Source organism: Hemitrygon akajei, chromosome 3 (genome assembly GCF_048418815.1).
Source record: "Hemitrygon akajei chromosome 3, sHemAka1.3, whole genome shotgun sequence".
NCBI lineage: Eukaryota > Metazoa > Chordata > Chondrichthyes > Myliobatiformes > Dasyatidae > Hemitrygon > Hemitrygon akajei.
The window spans coordinates 161691667-161710650 of NC_133126.1; the positions used below are offsets into that span (position 1 = coordinate 161691667).

Sequence of the window (18984 nt, forward strand, 5' to 3'; positions counted from 1 at the left end):
TCAAGTCATGACAACAATATTTCTTTCAGTGTCAGTAAAACAAAAGAGTTGGTGATTGACTTCAGGGAGGCTGGTACACATGCTCCTCTTTACATCAGTAGTGCTGAGGTTGAGAGTTAGAAAGCGTCCAGTTCCCAGGAGTGAACACCACCAATAGCTTGTCATGATGCTACCAGTTGGCGCCCTGGCTAAGAAAGCTCATCAATTTTTAATTCAGGCATCATAGAAGGCATTGTATCTGGACGCGTCACAGCTTAGAATGGCAGCTGCTATGTCCAAGATCACTCAGAGCTGCAGAGAATTGTGGAAGTAGCACAGCACATCACAGAAACCAGCCTCCCCTCCACAGATCCTGTCTGCACTTCCCAATGCCTCTGTAAAGCAGCCAGCATAATCAAAGAACCTACCCAGCCTGGCCAGTCTTTCTTCTAGTCCCTCCCATTGGGCAGAAGATGCATAAGGCCTGGAAGCACATACCAACCAGCTCAAGGACATCTACCCATTGTTATAAGACTTCTGTATGCTTTGACTTCACAATCTACCTCGTTGTGACTTTGCATTTTCTTGCCTACCTTCATTATACTTTCTTTGTAACGTTTACACTTTCATCAGCACTCTAGCACTTTATTACATTGTACCACCTCAGTTCACTGTTGTAATGAACTGCTCTATATGAACAGCATCGAGAAGCTTTTCACTGTACTCCAGTACAAGTTACAATAATAAACCAATTTCCAATATTGTACTGCCTTCTGACTGGGTAAGCTGAAGGATTCTACACTGAATTCTCCAGCGTTAGATAACTCAGTCAACTATCCAAATCAGGACTGATCACCTCTGTGCACTACCTTCACTCTATGCTCCTTTCTGGGCCAGTCTCTTCCCTTTGTACTATCCACAGCCCTCCTACATTGTCTCTACTACCTATAGTAACTCCTTTCCTGTCTTGGTTCTCAGAGAAGAAACAGATAATTGTTGCTCTTACTAGAGATGCTGCTTGACCTGCTGAGATTTTCCAGCACTACCTGTTTTATAAAGTTGTATCAGGACCTCCCTGCAGCCCCAACACTAACAGACTTTAATTTCATAATATCAATTGTGGCATAGGAACTGAGATGCTCCAATACGACCTTGTGAGGCAGGAAACAGACAGCTCAAAGAACGAGGTGATAGCTATGCAATCAGTAAAATGCTGAATCCAAAGGCAGGGTCAGAATCTACCCCCCAGAAAGTGACTGAAACAGGAATAAGGAAAGCCAACTCCAGTGAAGTCCTCCCACTAGGGAAATGCTTGGAACACAACCCTATCATAACCGGCAACGTAATTTGTCAAAGAATCAAGTTCAATGCTTCACTGACACCTTCGGATCCAGCCGCAATGATGCCCACATGACGAGTACAGATGGATGGTAGACATAGCATTGCTAAACTCTTACTTCCATCAGTTTCGGCTGCAGGAAAATCCAAGGCCTGATAAACACTGCAAGCTCAGCATCTTGAGCGACCAATAACTCCCACCAACAGGAGTTGTGACAGTTCCCAGAGCACTCTGATGCACATCATAATCAGTGCAATATATCATAATGCCATATTCACATAAGCTAAGTTTTAAAGTTAATTTTAAATAACGTTCTAAAATTCTGCCTGATTTTTCTAGTTCTTGATGAATTTTCTGTAGAATGATCCAGTGGGATTTTGCATTTAAATCATGTCTTTCGTTAAAAGATTTGTGTTAGCCTCCAAATAAATGCAGAACATTTTTACTATTTTTGTGAAAAGGTATTACAAAAACAGTTCAATTATTCTTGCACTGTGCAGACTCTTGACGATACCTCTTTCCATCCTGTCTCCTATAAAAATGCCATTCCCTTTTCTCAGTTCCTTCATCTTTGCCACATCTGTTCCCAGGGATGAGGCTTTCCTTCCCAGGACATCAGAGATTACCTCCTCCTTCAAAGAACAGGGTTTCCTTTCTCCACCATTGATGCTGATCTTACCCACATCTCCTCCATTTGCCAGACATCTGCCCTCACTTCATCTTCCCGCCGCCTTCACAGGGATTGAATTCCTTTTGTCCTCACCTTCCACCCCATAAACCTCTGCATCCAAACATCATTCTCCACAGCTTCTGCCATCTTCAATGGGATCCTACCACCAAACACATCTTTACCTCCCTCCACTCTCCACAGGGATCTGTGATTATCTTGTCCATTCGTCCCTCCCCACCAAATTCCCTCCTGGCACTCATCCCTGCATGCTGAAGGTGTACTACACCTGCCTATTCACCCCCTCTCTCACCTGCATTCAGGGCCCCAAACTGTCATTCCAACTGAAGCAACACTTCACCTGTGAATCTGTTGGGGTCATCTACTGTATCGAATGCTCCCAATATGGCCTCCTCCACATTGGTGAGATCCGACATAGAACGGAGAACCACTTCCTCGGGTGCCTTCGCTCCATCGGTAAAAAGCAAAAAGTCAACCACTTTAATTCCAATCCCCCATTCCCATTGCAACGTGTCGGTTCATAGTCTCCTCTATTACCACCGAGGCTGCTCTCAGGTTGGAGAAGCAGAACCTCACGTTCCATCTAGGAGGCCTCCAACCTGATGGCATGTAAAATTATTTCTCCAACTTCCAGTAATTTTCTACTTCCCCCTCCTTCTTCAGCAAATCCCATTCTTGCCCACTCCTTCTTACCTCTTCTACTCCCCTGCCCATCACCTCTGCCCAGTACCCCTACTTCTTCCCTTTCTCCCATGATACAATCACCTCTCCTATCAGATTCCTTCTTCACCAGCCCTTTACCTTTTCCACCTATCACTTCCAAGCTTATTACTTCAACCAGCACCCCCCCTCCCAATTCCCTCACCCACCTGGCTTCTCCAATCACTTTCCAGCTTATCTTCCTTCCCCTTCCTCCACCGACTTACTCTGGCATCATCCCCCTTCCTTTCCAGTCTGGATGGAGGGTCTCAGCTTGAAACTTCAACTGTTTATTCACTTCCATAGGTGCTGCCTGACCCGCTGAGTTCATTCAGAATTTCGTATGGGTTGCTCCGCTAATAACTTGTCTTCATCCACTTTTCATCTCTTCCCTTTCTATGTACAGTACTGTGCAAAAGTCTTAGGCGCGCGAACCCCCCACCCCCCCCCCCCACCCCAGGTGCCTAAGACTTTTGCACAGTGTATTCTCAATGTGGAGCGGAGAGCGAGTTTGTAAATCTGGTGGGAGCAAAGGATGCTGGGAATGGCAAGGGTGGAGCGCTGTGGGACAGGTGGTAGAGAAAGAGTGCCGGTGCAGATACACCCAGCCCTGGGACACCAGGCAAGGTCAACTGATTCCAAACAATTGGTTTATTGATCATTACAGAATGCAACTCTGGTGCTTCCTGTTCCCTCCCCTCTCCCTTCCTCTTTTCCCAACCATGAGTCCCCACTCTCTGCCCCCTTCCCACTCTCAGTCCACAACAGAGACCCATATCAAAACCAAGTTCTCCTCACTCGTGTCATGAAATTTGTTTTTTTTGTAGCAGCAGTAGAATGCCATACACAAAATTACTACAGTACTGTGCAAAAGTCTTAAGCACCCTAGTTATATCTATGTGCTCATAGATGAGACTTTTGCACAATACTGGATGATCCAAGGAAATCTGAAGCCATGCTCAGGTGTAAACAGAGTGGTCTGCATTGCGTTTTATCTGCCTCACTGTGTGGACAAGACACAGATGAAGCCATCTGATCCCAGGTCTTTGCAAAATGCACAAATTATCAATAAAGTTTCTTTGGCAACTTTAACAAATAGAAAACAGCCAATTCAGACTGCAGGTCTAAGATGCTTCAGTGGGCTGGAAGATGTTACAAATGAGCAAAATTTAAGGAAAGAATAAAGGAAGGGACATGTAACAATAAAATATATGGAGGAAATGAAATTTGATGACCTGTTACATTATTGATGGGAGATGATGGAGTATTCCAAATGAAAACAAATGGTGAAAAATACTGAAAACAAAGGTGGAAATGTATGAAATACTATCTAAAAAATTAAAGTAACAATTGTGGAGCCTGGGGTGAACAGGAATTGTTTTACAACACTAGGAACAATTCTAGAAGTTGCTGTTGTGAACAGAATCAATTTTGAAAAAGTACAGCTGATATTCCATTGAACATAATCCACTGAATTCAGGACAGAAGGCAACACTGACCAGCAAACTCTAGTGACTCTGAAGCAAGTGGAAAATTTCCTCCTTATCCAGCAGTTCTCCCACAGAATTTCTGAACCCAAGCATCAAGCCTGGACACCAATTCACTTATAGGAAAGAAAGCAAAATTCTAGTCTTAGTGTGCTTAAGTCAATGATCAGAGGGATATACAGCTCCAGCAGTGATGCAGGAGAATCAACTAGCAACCTATTGTACAAACTGGCCGATCATATTCTCAGCATCAGTGGGAGGGAGAAAGCACAGAATCAGAATCAGGTTTATTATCATCTGCATGTGACGTGAAATTTGTTAACTTAGCAGCAACCGTTCAATGCAATACATAATCTAGCAGAGAAAAAAACCATAATAAACAAGTAAATCAATTACGTATATTGAATAGTTTTAAAAAACGTGCAAAAACAGATATACTGCATATTAAAAAAGAGTGAGGTAGCGTCCAAAGATTCAGTGTCCATTTAGGAAACAGATGGTAGAGGGGAAGAAGCTGTTCCTGAATCACTGAATGTGTGCTTTCAGGCTTCACAAAGATGGAAAGGAGGTAATAGATAGGTGCCTGGGACTGCAGTGAAAGAATAGAAGTAGGGTTCACAACAGTGTTCACAACCACTGCTGAGAATAGCACAGCCCTGGGAATCTGCAACATGGAATTCAGACACCGTGATGACCTACTACATCAAGCAAAATATGGGTAAAGAAGCCTCCCCCGATAACTACCTACACCCCCACCTCAGAGTGGTGAATCAATGCTTCTCCACGCTTTACAACATTTGGAAGAATGTACTCTTAATGACAGACTTCAATGTTCAACACCAAGAGCGGCTTGGGTAGCACAACCACAGACCTAATTAATGTAACTGCTGGATTAGGTCTACAGTAGCTGGTAGATGAAAAGGATAAACCTTGTCAATCTGCCTGCTCATGTCCTAATCAATCTCACAAACATTAGATCATTAAAACTGTGGCCCTGCTACATTTAAATCAGGAATGCTGACACCAAAAGTCTAGTCTCGAAAACAATAGTGACAGGTCGCCAGTGCCAAAGGCAAGGCTGAACAACCATACTAGCCAGTAGGTTTGAAACAGCTTTGAGGACTGAACAGTTGTGCTCCAGAACAAGCCTTGCCTTTAGCCAGGCTGTTCCAGTACATCAACAACACTGGCATTGATACAACAGTAAGGACAATTGCCCAGGAGTATCCTGCTACTAACAAAGCAGTAACAAATCCAATCTGCTGGTTACCACTCCGCCATCAGCAAAGTAGAAGATACCGTTGACACTACTATCAAGTTCCATGTTAATCTGCGCAAACATGCCTGGATTAGAGTTGATCCAAACCCCTCAGTTCCAGTTTGCAGCCTTGGCACAGCGTGGAACAGGGACTGAATTCCAGACAGGAGCATGAACAACCACGTTTAGCCAGCCTAACATCTATCTTCTAAAATTTTCGGTGGGTCTTCAGGCTCCTGAACCTCCACCCTGATGGTAGTAACGAGAAGTGGGCAAGTTTCAGGAGGTGAGGGTATGACTTCCTCGAGGCACCTCTTGAAGGTGTCCTCGAAGGTGAGGTGTGTTGTGCCATGATAAAGCTGGCTGGGTCTGCATCCCTCTGCAGCCTTTTTCAATCCTGCTTATTGAAGCCTTCAGTGATCATGTAACCATTCAGAATGCTCCCCATGGGATACTTGCAGAGATTTGGCAACGTACCAAATCTCCTCAAACTCCAATGGAAGTATAGTGACTGGCATGCCTTCTTCTTGACTGCATCAATGTGTTGAGCCCAGGATTGACCCTCTCAGTTGTTGATCCCAGAAAATTAACACACAAAATGCTAGAGAAACTCAGTAGGTCAGGCAGCGTCTATGAAGAAAATAAACTGTCGACATTTTGGGCCAAGACTCATCAGTCCTGGTTCGTTCAGTTTCCCCTGTAATTTGTGTGTTTCCCCAAGATTTCCAGCATCTGTAGAATCTCCTGTGACTCAGGGTCTTGAAATTGCTGAACCTTTCCACTGCCAACCCACATCTCCCTTGAAGTCTTCACTCAATTCGTTTGTCCTGGTGACGCTGGCTGCAAAGTTGTTATTGCGACAACAGTCAGTCAAGTAATTCAGCTAATTTCTGTACCTCCTCATCTCCATCTGAGATTCTGCCAACAACAGCAGCGTCATCAGCTAATTTATAGGCAGCGTCGTGAGTGAGAAGAGATTAGAGCAGTGAACTAAGCACACATCCTCATGGTTCGCCTTTGCTGATTGTCAGTGAGGAGAAGGTATGACGACTGATCCACTGAAAAGGATATTGGGGATCCAGTTGCAGAGTGGCAGATTGTGATGTTTGCTGATTAGTACTGAGGGGATGACAGTGTTGAATGCCAAACTACAATTGATAAAACAGCAACAGCTGTTGTCTAGGTGGTCCAAACCAGTGAGTTTGTTCCACTGTAGACCTCTTGTGGCAGGATGCAAATCGCAGCAAGTCTAGATCCTTGCTGAGGCAGGAGTTAATTTTAGCCATGACCAACCTCACAGAGCACTTCATCACAGTCAATGTGCGTGCAACTAGGTAAGAGTGGTTGAAGCAGCTGCTCTTGTTGGGCACTGGCACAATCGATGCCCTTTTGAAGCAGGTGGCAACCACAGAGCACAGCAGTGAGACGTTGAACCCTCTAGCCACAGTGGTCAGCACAGGTTTTTAGTGCTAGGTACAACATCAGGGCCTGATGCCTTGCAAGTGTTCACCCTCTTGAAGGGTGTTCTGACATAGACCACTGAGAGAGATCATTGGGTCAGCAGATATTGTGGGGATTGACACGGGCGTAATGATATTCTCCCTTTCAAAGCATATAAAGAAAGCATGAAGCCCATTGGGGAGTGAAGCATCACTACCAGCTGTGCTGTTAGTAATGGTATGCAAACCCTGCCACAGGTGTCAGATTGTGCCACTGTGCGAAGCGCAGAATCAAATATCGCTGAGATGATTGTATGCTCTAGTATCAATTGTTTGGCGACAATAATGTAACAAATGCAGATGGATTTTCCTTTGCCCTTCACAATGGGCTTCCGTGGATCATACTTGAACTTCTAAAAGGGTTCTGAATCGCCAGTCGTGAACACCACACACGTGGTTCTCAACAGACTGAGTTTCCAGGCTCGTCTAGGACTTCCAGTGTGGGAAGACTCGGTATGTTCTCAGAGATGCACCCTCTTCCACATAGCACTTGATGAAACCGGTGATGGCTGTGGCATGTTCATTCAGATCCAAAGATGAATCCTTTTCAATGGTCCAGTCCACCGATTCAAAGCAGTCCTGTAAGCACTCCTTGACCACACCTTCGCAGTCCTCACCGCTGGTGCTGTGGCCCCAGTCTCTGCCTGTACACTGGGAGTAGGAGTACAGCCGGCTGATCAGACTTGCCAAAAGTGCGGGAATAGGACGTCACAACCAGCCTTCTTGGTAGAGACAGTACGATGTCAAAGACTTCTGCAAGCGAGCATGGTTGATGATCAGGAGGGCACCAGGGTGCGCTGTCTCATGACTGCTGATCAGTGCCCAGCTCTTCCAGAGCCAGCTTGATTACAGACGCTTGAAAGATTAGCTTTATTTCTCACATGTACATTGAAACATTCAGTGAAATGTGTTGTTTGTTCCTGATGCAAACATAGTCTGAACGTGCTGCAATAGGCCACAAGTGTCACCATGTACGCCTACGATTTACTTTTTAACCCCCTGTAACGTGGTAGGAAGCTGACGCACCCAGAAGAAACCCACGTGGTTACCGGGAGAACGCACCAAATCCTTACAGACAACTGCAGGAATTGGACCTCAAATGGCTGGCGGTGTAAGGCGTTACGCTAGCAGCCCGATGGTTGCCAGTAAACATTTAACACCAAGATTACTTCATCAGCTCGTCTCAAACCTGTGCGTTCTACCAACAAGGTCAAGGGCAGCAAGCACTTTGCAACAGCACCACCTGCAGTTGCCCAGTCACACACCATCCCAATTTAGAAATATACCGTCATTATTTAATCATCTCTGGTTTAAACCCTGTATGTGCACAATGGGTGTGTGCTCACCAGGTCGGTAGCAGTTCAAGGCAGTGACTCAGTGCCATAGAACAATTAGGCTGAGGCAATAATTACTGAACTCACCAGCAACACACATCTCTGCAATGAATAAAGTCTATTTTCAGCATATTTCCTAATGACATGCAAAGCCACATTTCTAATATGTTAATACATGCATGAGCCAAATTCACTGTGGAACAAGAAAATACTTAGGTGAATTATTTAACAGAGCAAACATTCAACATTCACTGATTCCAAGACATTTCAACAGACCCACTGCTCAGATAACAAGTCAAATGTTTACCTGCTGGCATGATTCTGTGCATAGCAACTGACAGGAAGAAAATGGAATCACTGTAATAAGCGCCAGAGCCAGCACTGAAGAGATTCTGCATTGCTTCAACAACAGGGAATAACTTCTGAGTCATGGCATCAACATCATGGAATGAAACCTGTCAGGGAAAATATACAGTTCATTATAAGCTTCACAACTTACACAGAAGGCAGCAGCAGTGCTGGAAATATTGAAACCATCATTAGCCAAAGACATTCGTGGCCCCAAGTATCTGTCATTTGTAAATTCTACTTAATTCTTGTGGTCACCCAATCACTCCATCTTGACACCAATTGTTCAGCGTTAGCAAGGAAACGACATCGGGCCTGTACTCGTTGGAGCTAAGAAGAATGGGGAGGGGGGGGGGAGAGAAGAGTGGAAGTCCTGCTGAAGGGTTTCGTCCCGAAACGTCAATTGTACTCTTTTCCATAGATGCTGCCTGGACTGCTGAGTTCCCCCAGCATTTTGTGTGTGCTGCTCCGATTTCCAGCATCTGCAGATTTTCTCTTGTTTGGGAGGGGTATCGCATTGAGTATTGAAAGCCAAAGATAAGAGTGTACTGGGAGAGGATGTGGGGGAGTCTAGGACAAGAGGGCACTACCTCAGAATAGAAAGACATCCTTTAGGACAGAGATGAGAAGGTATTTATTTAGCCAGAGTGGTGAAACTATGGAATTTGTTGCCACTAGTGGATGTGGAGGCCAAGAAATTGGGTATATTTAAAGTGAAAGTTGGAAGATTCTTGATTAACAATGGAATCGGGTTATTGGGAGTAAGCAGGAGAATGGGGTTGAGAGGGGTAATAAATCAGCCATGATCAAATGGTGAAGCAAACTTGATGGGCCAAATGGCCTAATTCTGCTCCCATGTTTTATGGTCTTATTGTGGGATCACAGCACACTTGATCTGTCTGCCACCAGTCTGAACAAAGGCACTCCAGAAATCTCTTTTCAGTGCAGGAGTATTTTATAACCATAAACTTTATAAATTCCATTTGTTTGTTTAAATCTTCCTCAAGAGGGTGGCAGAGTGGCCTGTTCTCCAGTGCTCTCTGTGTGGAGTCTCGAGTCTTCCCTGGGTGCTCTGGTTTCCTCCCATCAGCTGGACTAAGCCTGCAATTCACCCGAATGCAGATGGACGGTGGGAGGATCAGGGTGGAGACAATGAGCATGTGCACATGCAAAAAAAGAACAGGTTACAGGGAAATGCGGGGGAGCAGGATTAACGCCATTGCTCCGAGAGCCTTAATAAGCTGCACAATCTCCTTCTACTCCCACAAGGCGGCACGGCAGCAGCGGCCTTTCAGACCTGGTGTTACTTTCATTTAATTTTCTATTTTAAGGTTGATACACAATTTTCGATTAGGGCACATGGATAACAGAGCGGCTATCTACCATCGTCAGATACTACTACAATACAGAGATCGCCCAAAAACAAACCTCCATAAAGATCTGCTGGCTGAATTACGCAACGTCGGCTTGCTGAGGGGAACGGGCCTACAATCCTCGGACTTGCCTGATGTTGGGAGCTGGAGATAGAGACGTCGAAAGCGATGTGCGAGGAAGCAGAAGCGAGGCAAACGGGCAGGGGCCCGTGCCAGGCTAAAAGCAAACCCTAGCCGGCCGGCTCGCCCATCCATTCTGCTCTCCAATGTCCGCTCCCTGGACAATAAAATGGACTATATCCGACTCCAACGTAATACTTGGCGGGAGTACAGAGTTTGCTCCGCGTTTGTCTTCACAGAGACATGGCTCACTGATGGGATTTCGGACGCTGCCATCCAGCTAGACGAGCTAGCTTTGTTTCGTTCGGACAGAGATGCAGCTGTCTCCAGTAAGGCTCACGGTGGCGGTGTGTGTGTTTACATCAACACAGAATGGTGTAAGAACTCTGTGCTGGTTTCCAGACACTGCTCATCGCTAGTGGAGTTTGTGGCAGTTCGATGCAGACCATTTTATTTGCCACAGGAATTCACCTCTGTCCTTATATTCGGTATCTACATTCCCCCCAGCGCTAATGCTAAGGAGGCGCTCTGTGAACTGTACGGGGCTATTAGCGAACTGCAGAACGCACACCCTGATGGTCTGTTTATTGTCGCCGGTGATTTTAACCACGAGAACCTTAAGTCGGTGCTCCCCAAATTCCATCAGTATGTGGACTTTGCAACGAGGGGGGAGAACGCGTTGGACCTGGTTTACACAAATATCCCTGACGCGTACCGGGCAGAGCCCCGCCCCCACCTCAGATACTCAGACCACATCTCTGTTATGCTAATCCCAGCATACAGATCACTCGTCAGGCGCTCCAGACCAGTTCAGAAACAGGTGAAAACCTGGCCAGCAGGAGCCATCTCTGCTCTTCAAGACTGCTTTGAGCACACTGACTGGCACACGTTCAGGGAGGCTGCAACCGATGACAACTCTACCAACTGAGAGGAGTACACAGCATCAGTGACCAGCTACATCAGCAAGTGCATTGATGATGTTACTCTGTCCAAGACCATCACTATACAAGCCAACCAGAAGCCATGGATGACTGTGGAGCCACGTGCGCTGCTGAGGTCCCGCGACTCCGCCTTCAGAGCAGACGACAAGGCAGCTCTAACAACAGCAAGGGCCAAACTTTCCCGAGCCATCAGAGGGGCAAAGCGTGCACATGCCCAGCTAATCCACAGCCACTTCCAGGACAGTGGCGACACACGGCGCATGTGGAAGGGCATCCAGGACATCACCAATTACAAGACAACATCACCTGACTGTCCAGGTGATGCCTCCCTCCCAGATGCGCTGAATAACTTCTACGCCCGGTTTGAAACAGAAAATGACGTGGCGGCGAGGAAGTCCACCCCTCCTACAAATGACCAGGTGCTGTGTCTCTCTGTGGCCGACGTGAGAAGAACCCTGTGCAGGGTCAACCCACGGAAGGCTGCTGGATCAGACAACATCCCTGTTAGAGTGCACAGAGGATGTGCAGACCAGCTAGCAGATGTTCTCACTGACATCTTCAACATCTCCATGAGCAGCGCACCATTCCAACGTGCTTCAAGGCCGCCACCATTGTCCTCGTGCCGAAGAAGTCTTCAGTGTCCTGCCTAAATGACTACCGTCCCGTTGCACTTACATCCATCATCATGAAGTGTTTCGAGAGGCTCGTCATGAGGCATATCAAGACCCTGCTGCCCCCCTCACTGGACCCCCATGCAGTTTGCGTACCGTCCCAACTGCTCAACAGATGACGCCATTGCCATCACCCTCCACCTGGCCCTAACCCACCTGGACAAAAAAGACACATACGTTCGAATGCTGTTCATAGACTTTAGTTCAGCATTCAACACAATCATCCCTCAGAAACTGATTGGAAAGCTGAGCCTACTGGGCCTGAACACCTCCCTCTGCAACTGGATCCTAGACTTCCTGACTGGGAGACCTCAGTCAGTCCGGATCAGGAGCAGCATCTCCAACACCATCACACTGAGCACGGGGTCCCCCAGGGTTGCGTGCTCAGTCCACTGCTGTTCACTCTGCTGACCCACAACTGTGCTGCAACACACAGCTCAAACCACATCATCAAGTTTACCGATGACACGACCGTGATGGGTGTCATCAGCAAGAACGACGAGTCAGCTTACAGAGAGGAGGTGCAGCGGCTAACGGACTGGTGCAGAACCAACAACCTGTCTCTTAATGTGAACAAAACAAAAGAGATGGTTGTTGATTTCAGGAGGGCATGGAGTGACCACTCCCCACTGAACATCGACGGCTCCTCGGTAGAGATCGTAAAGAGCACCAAATTTCTTGGTGTTCACCTGACGGAGAATCTCACCTGGTCCCTCAACACCAGCTCCATAGCAAAGAAAGCCCAGCCGCATCTCTACTTTCTGCGAAGGCTGAGGAAAGTCCATCTCCCACCCCCCATCCTCATCACATTCTACAGGCGTTGTATTGAGAGCATCCTGAGCAGCTGCATCACTGCCTGGTTCGGAAATTGCACCATCTCGGATCGCAAGACCCTGCAGCGGATAGTGAGGTCAGCTGAGAAGATCATCGGGGTCTCTCTTCCTGCCATCACGGATATTTACACTACACGCTGCATCCGCAAAGGAAACAGCATTATGAAGGACCCCATGCACCCCTCATACAATCTCTTCTCCCTCCTGCCGTCTGGGAAAAGGCTCCGAAGCATTCGGGCTCTCATGACCAGACTATGTAACAGTTTCTTACCCCAAGCTATCAGACCCCTCAATACCCGAAGCCTGGACTGACACCTTGCCCTACTGTCCTGTTTATTATTTTTGTAATGCCTGCACTGTTTTTGTGCACTTTATGCAGTCCAGTGTAGGTCTGTAGTCCAGTGTAGCTTTCTCTGTGTTTTTTTTATTACGTAGTTCAGTCTAGTTTTTTTGTACTGTGTCATGTAAACCATGGTCCTGAAAAACGTTGTCTCATTTTTACTGTATACTGTACCAGCAGTTATGGTCGAAATGACAATAAAAGTTGACTTGACTTGACTTCTATGTTGTAAGAAAACGAGATACAAATAACCCTGCCAACTTGACAAATCTTTAAGCATCATAACCTGAATTAATAAAACGGATGGTCAATGAAGACTGAAAACTTCACCCAAAACACCACAGGCAAAATGGACAAATGACAATGACTTACAGAGCTCATGTTCAATTGTTAGTCTGAAGGTCAAAAACGAAGAGATAGCGACCCTTCCAAATGGTCTTAAAACACTTAAATTTCCTCGAGTCAATTATTAGCAAACACGTTCACTGTTTTTGTATATGGTGCTAGATAAAACATCATATGACAATGTGTATTCTGAGCTAGAGTCATCAATAGCAAGTACAGGCCCTTCACAAGATGGCAACCCCTCTTGAAGATCAGCTGTTAAGTTATTAGACCAGGCCTCACAGGGAACCTACCTGTGCAACATGCAAGTCAAACTGCAGTGTTAAATCCACCAATTACAAACCAGCTTTACTGAAAGCTGTTATCTTTCACTGCCACACAAGTAGACCCACCAAAACTTATAGAATGACTAAAAAAAAGCCTCACTTAGTATTTGCATCCTTACCCACAGGTTAGGGTTTGTCCATTCTATACTGGGCACCTGGTTCCAAGAAACAAACCCTCATTGCTACAGCCCCTCAAACAAAGTAAAACATACCACAGCACTTTACATGAATGACAAAGATAATGGGAGATGTACCAGGCACAATGCACAACCTAACTTTGTATTTTACTCCAGAAGTGAGGTCACCCAGCTGTAATACACAATATTCTGTTTAAACACGTTCAGAGGACAAGTTCCAATTAGCTGTAGAGACACACAGCATGGAATCAGGCCCTCCGGTCCACATCAACTATCGGATCCATTTACACTTGATAATGGAATGGAGGTACTGTCTTATTCCCTTTTACAGCTAAAGGATTTTTCTGGTGCATTATTGTCCCCTTTTAAGGCTAAAAGGTTGTTAGCTGTTCTGCTGAAATAGCAAATTTTAGTTAGTCACGTATGCAAAGTATGGCAGACTGTATTGTTCCCTTTTTGTTTAAGAGTGTTCCTGCTTTGTAATTAACCACTGGTCAAAACTGTCAGAGCAGGCTTTGTACCTAGATCTGCATACGAAGTGAAAATATGGACAAATATGGACCCTCGCTGTGCTGGTTGCTTAAGGGGAAGTAACTCAAAAGCTGTTGTAACTGTTGGAAGTTCTGCAAAATACCTGTATAAAAGGGATGGTATCTGTATGTAAGATAGAGATCCTAGGAGAAAGGTCCAGTAGACAAGAGGGTGATTCTAGCCTACCGTAGATCTCGGATCTCTCGCCGGCTGAAGTCGCAATAAAGAAGAAACGGTTGATCAAAATTATACGGTGTCTGACTTGACTTAATTCCACATTTTGGTGCCATACCTCGGGTCCCAACATAGGGAACATCTCTCTGAGCTGAATAAGCGACAGGCGGCTCGAATCGAACACAATTGAGCGGCAGGGCAACCCGAGGTAGTTTACCTCTGGCTACTCCTTGTGTCCGACCGAGCATTCTGCCCCTCGCCCATTGAGACCGGTACCTTGACGGGATCAGATGTCAGTTTGAAGACTAGAGTTAAGGTAAGAGATTGTTTTTGTGAGGTTGCTGCGGGTGACACCGGAAATGTTAACATAAATAAGTGTACGTCTCAGGAAGATATGGCTGGTTGAGACTGGATATGGCCAGTTGAGACTTGATGTGGCCGGTTGGAATTTGATGAGACTGGATATGGCCGGTTGGAATTTGATGAGACTTGATATGGCCGGTTGGAATTTGATGAAACTGGATATGGCCGGTTGGGACTGGATATGGCCGGTTGAGACTGGATATGGCCGGTTGGAATTTGATGAGACTGGATATGGCCGGTTGGAATTTGATGAGACTGGATATGGCCGGTTGGAATTTGATGAAACTGGATATGGCCGGTTGGGACTGGATATGGCCGGTTGGGACTGGATATGGCCGGTTGGGACTGGATATGGCCGGCTGGGACTGGATATGGCCGGCTGGGACTGGATATGGCCGGCTGGGACTGGATATGGCCGGCTGGGACTGGATATGGCCGGCTGAGACTGGATATGGCCGGTTGAGACTGGATATGGCCGGTTGGAATTTGATGAGACAAGTTCAGGATAAAGGAGGAAAGGCCTCCAGAGTATGTGAGAGTTGCTTTTTTGTGAATGTTAACAGAAAATAGGCTAGCAGTTTTTGTGAGAACTAAAGGCTGCGGGTGACATTGGGTATTCTGCATTGTTCCTAAGGAAAGAGTCGGGACTGGGGACCCCAGTCAGGAGAGGCGGCCACTGCTACCTGACGGACCTGACCTCCTGATAATATGGCCAGTTGAAATTGATTAAGGGGGAGGCAGGCTGGCTAAATTTCCCACCCAGTGGCATGAACAGTGATTTTTTTTGGCTTGTGCCTAGGCCCTTGTGTTGAGTATTTTGTGCCTATAAGCTATTTGCCTTGTTGGTTTGTCTGTGTTTCATGTATTTGTGATTTTAGCTAGTGAACATGGGTTGTTTTTAAATATGCGATATAAATGAACTTGACTTTGACCTGACTTGATAAATAATAACTGGTAATATAAAAAGGGCAACAATGGGACAGGCCCTTGATACAGCTGGAAAGGGATCTCCCCTTCAAAGTATGTGTGAAAGATTACCTAAATCAGAGGACGATTTACGAAGATTAAGTTTTGCACTTACTGAACATTTGGGATCTGATATTTGGCCCCCGGGGGAACTTGGGATTTAGAGTCATGTGAACAAGCAGTTAATTTAATCTGGAAGAGGGGCTGTGGGGAAAAAATGGAAGTCCCTGATGAAGGAATGGAAAGATAAGGCAGGTGTAAAATGGAATACTACCTTACTGGCCACTTGGAGGAATAATGCCTGTGATAGGGGGATAGGAGTATGTACGTCTGACGGAACTTCCAAAGGTTGGGAGACCCTCAAAGCTGAATGTGAATGGCTAGATGGGACAAGGAAAAGGAAGAGCAGCAGAAGGGTGAAGAGGATAGGAAGGAAGGGCTGAGACTGCAGCACTGCAAGGAAAGACCGAAAGGGTCCCGGGATCCTGACTCAATGTCCAGCACACCAACCCTGCTTGGAGACTCGGGGAATGAGACAGATGAGGAGTGGGGAACCCTTCCTGGAATCCCGATAGCTCCGGGCCCATCCTTACGCCCATCTGCCCCCCATCCACCTCCTCCACCTTATAATGAGGAGTACCATTAAACTTTAGAGGAGCGAATAAAATTGAGTTCAAGAAATTCAGAATGGAGGTCAGAAGGAAGAAGTGACAGAACTTACTCAGCAAATGGAGGAGGTCCAGACTAGCCCCCCAGGACAATACCCGATTAGATAACTGCCTAATCCACGAGCAGGAGTACAAGGAAATAATAAAACAACTATTGAGGTTTATGTCTCTTGGAAATGCCAAGAGATAATTATGATCATGAATCAAGCCCCAGACCATAAGGAAAAGCCAGCTCAGTTTGCTCAGTATATCCGGAGTACTATCCAATGTATGGGGGCACTACTAAAGACTTATTTGGGTTATGTTGTATGATCCTATCCCCAGAAGAAAAAGGTAAATGGTTGAAACAAATGAGTGGTGGTACAGGACCGGATCAAACTCATGAGGATTTGGAATGAAAGGTCCCTGATCCTGGTAACTGAACTAATCACTGGATTCAAGCACTTCAGCAACCAGTAAATATTAATCGGAGGCGTGGTTGAGAGTGTGCTGACCTTTTGCATCACAACCTGGTACTCCAGCTGCAGTGCTGCCAACAAAAAAGCCTTGCAGAGGGTGGTTAGGGGAGCAGAGAAGGTTATTGGGGTCTCCCTACCTTCCGTCCAAGACCTCTTTCAGAGTCGATGCCTCCAGAAGACACGGTACATCATTAAAGACCCCTCACACCCTCTCCATGAACTGTTTGTTCTTCTGCCATCAGGTAAACGTTACAGGAGCATCAAAACTAAAACCACAAGGCTACTAAACAGCTTCCTCCCACAGGCAGTCAGACTGCTAAATAGCTGCTCTACCTGACTCTGCTTTGGAAACTTTTAACTTGCACTGGACACTTATAACTTGTTTTTAACTGACATGTGGCTGTTGTGCTTTACTATTTATTGTTGTGTTTACTATTTATTGTTGTGTTTGTTATGTTATGATTGCACTGCCCCTGGGAAACGCTGTCTCATTCTGCCCTGCAGAGCTGATGTATGGTTGGAATGACAATAAAGTTTTAGAGGCGGAAAGTATTGGGAACGTTTTGTTTCCTGTTACAGGACCTTTGCTGGTGATTCGGCTTTTAATCAAGGACAAGATTCGCCCTGTTTAATGCTACGTTATTGCAGTGTGTCCCTCCTAGTGTTGTAGATATAATTCGGACTAACAACATGGATTGGTCCGACAATCCTCGAACTCAGATGAGACGGGATGTTGTATATTATTGAAATGGTTAGAGCGAGTCTAAATCACGATCTAAACTTCAGATGAAGACTGAATACGTCCAATGACCTCGAAGGCAGAAGGTAGGGGGGCAAGGAGATCTCTTGGATGGTTGGGAGGAGCCCGAGAATCCTGACCAGAGATACCCCGACTGGCCCTACCCTCCGTTCCCCAACCCTGACGTGGCAGAGTGGGGTCAATATACTGGATGGGATAAGTTGCCACAGGGAGGGAAGAAGCTACCTCAGGGACCGATTCAACGGTACCCACCCACTAAGCCCTTTCAGCTAGGACCCTGGAAGGGAAACCGAGGAAGACCTAATAGTAGATCCTGGTCACAGGGAACCAGACCCCATTGGAGGGCAAATTGTCCCCATCAATCAAGGACAGAATCCCCTCCCCATGGGCCACCTTAAGCTTCATTTTTTGCAGTACCACTGCATCTGGATTCACAATACTTGTTTGCTTTGACGTATCAAGGACAACAGTGTACCTGGGCTCACTTGCCTCAATGGTTCATCCACTCTCCGACGCTGTTTTCACAGACCCTTCACAAACCCTGCAGCTCAACCGTGGTACAGTATATAGATGATGTATTGATTGCTAGCGATAGCGTGCCAGGCTCACTATCTGACGCAAGCCCGGCAAAGCCAATACGAGGTGGCTCTCCTGTATAATCCTCTGCTGACCTTCGTCCACTGCATAACTCTGAACCCTGCCACCTTCTTACATGACCCACCGCAGCCCTTAGACGCTCCAACACACGACTGCCTTTTACATAATCAAATTTTTACCTCCACACGAGAAGATCTGACTGATCTACCACTTTCCAATGCCGACCTCCAGTTCTACGCTGACGCCACTTCCTTTGTCAGCCCCACTGGCCAACACTGCTCCGGATATGCTATTGTCACCGACTCCACAATCATTGAACAAGGATCTTTCGAAACCCCTATATCGGCTCAAAAGGCAGAACTTTATGCCCTCACCTGCGCCTATGTACTTGCTAAAGACAAACTGGTCAATATTTATACTGACTCTCGCTACGCCTTTGGCGTTGCACATGACTATGGCGCCCTGTGGGAACATCGGGGATTTCTAACTTCCACAGGACAGCCTGTTAGCAATGCCCTATATGCTCCTCATTTATTACAGGATCTTCAGCCCCCCTCCCCCCCCGAGTGGCTGTTATTAAATGTGCTGCCCATACACGGGCTGGCAATGAGGTGTCAAGGGGAAACGTTCGAGCCGATGCAGTGGCAAAACAATCCACTCTCCACCAGCCACTTATTGTACCCCCGGGAAGTAAAGAAGCCACAGTTCAAGAGTCACAGTGAACGGGTACGCCAGACATAGGGGAAATTT

General features: G+C 46.3%; 1 protein-coding gene across 1 annotated transcript in view; it reads right to left on the reverse strand.

Moving 5' to 3' along the window:
- The window catches only part of xxylt1 (xyloside xylosyltransferase 1), a 152372-nt gene that overhangs the window by 114116 nt on the left and 19272 nt on the right, over nt 1-18984 (reverse strand). The window contains exon 2 of the mRNA XM_073041181.1: nt 8591-8738. Coding sequence (XP_072897282.1) covers nt 8591-8738 — 148 coding nt within the window. The remainder of the gene's footprint in view (nt 1-8590; nt 8739-18984) is intronic.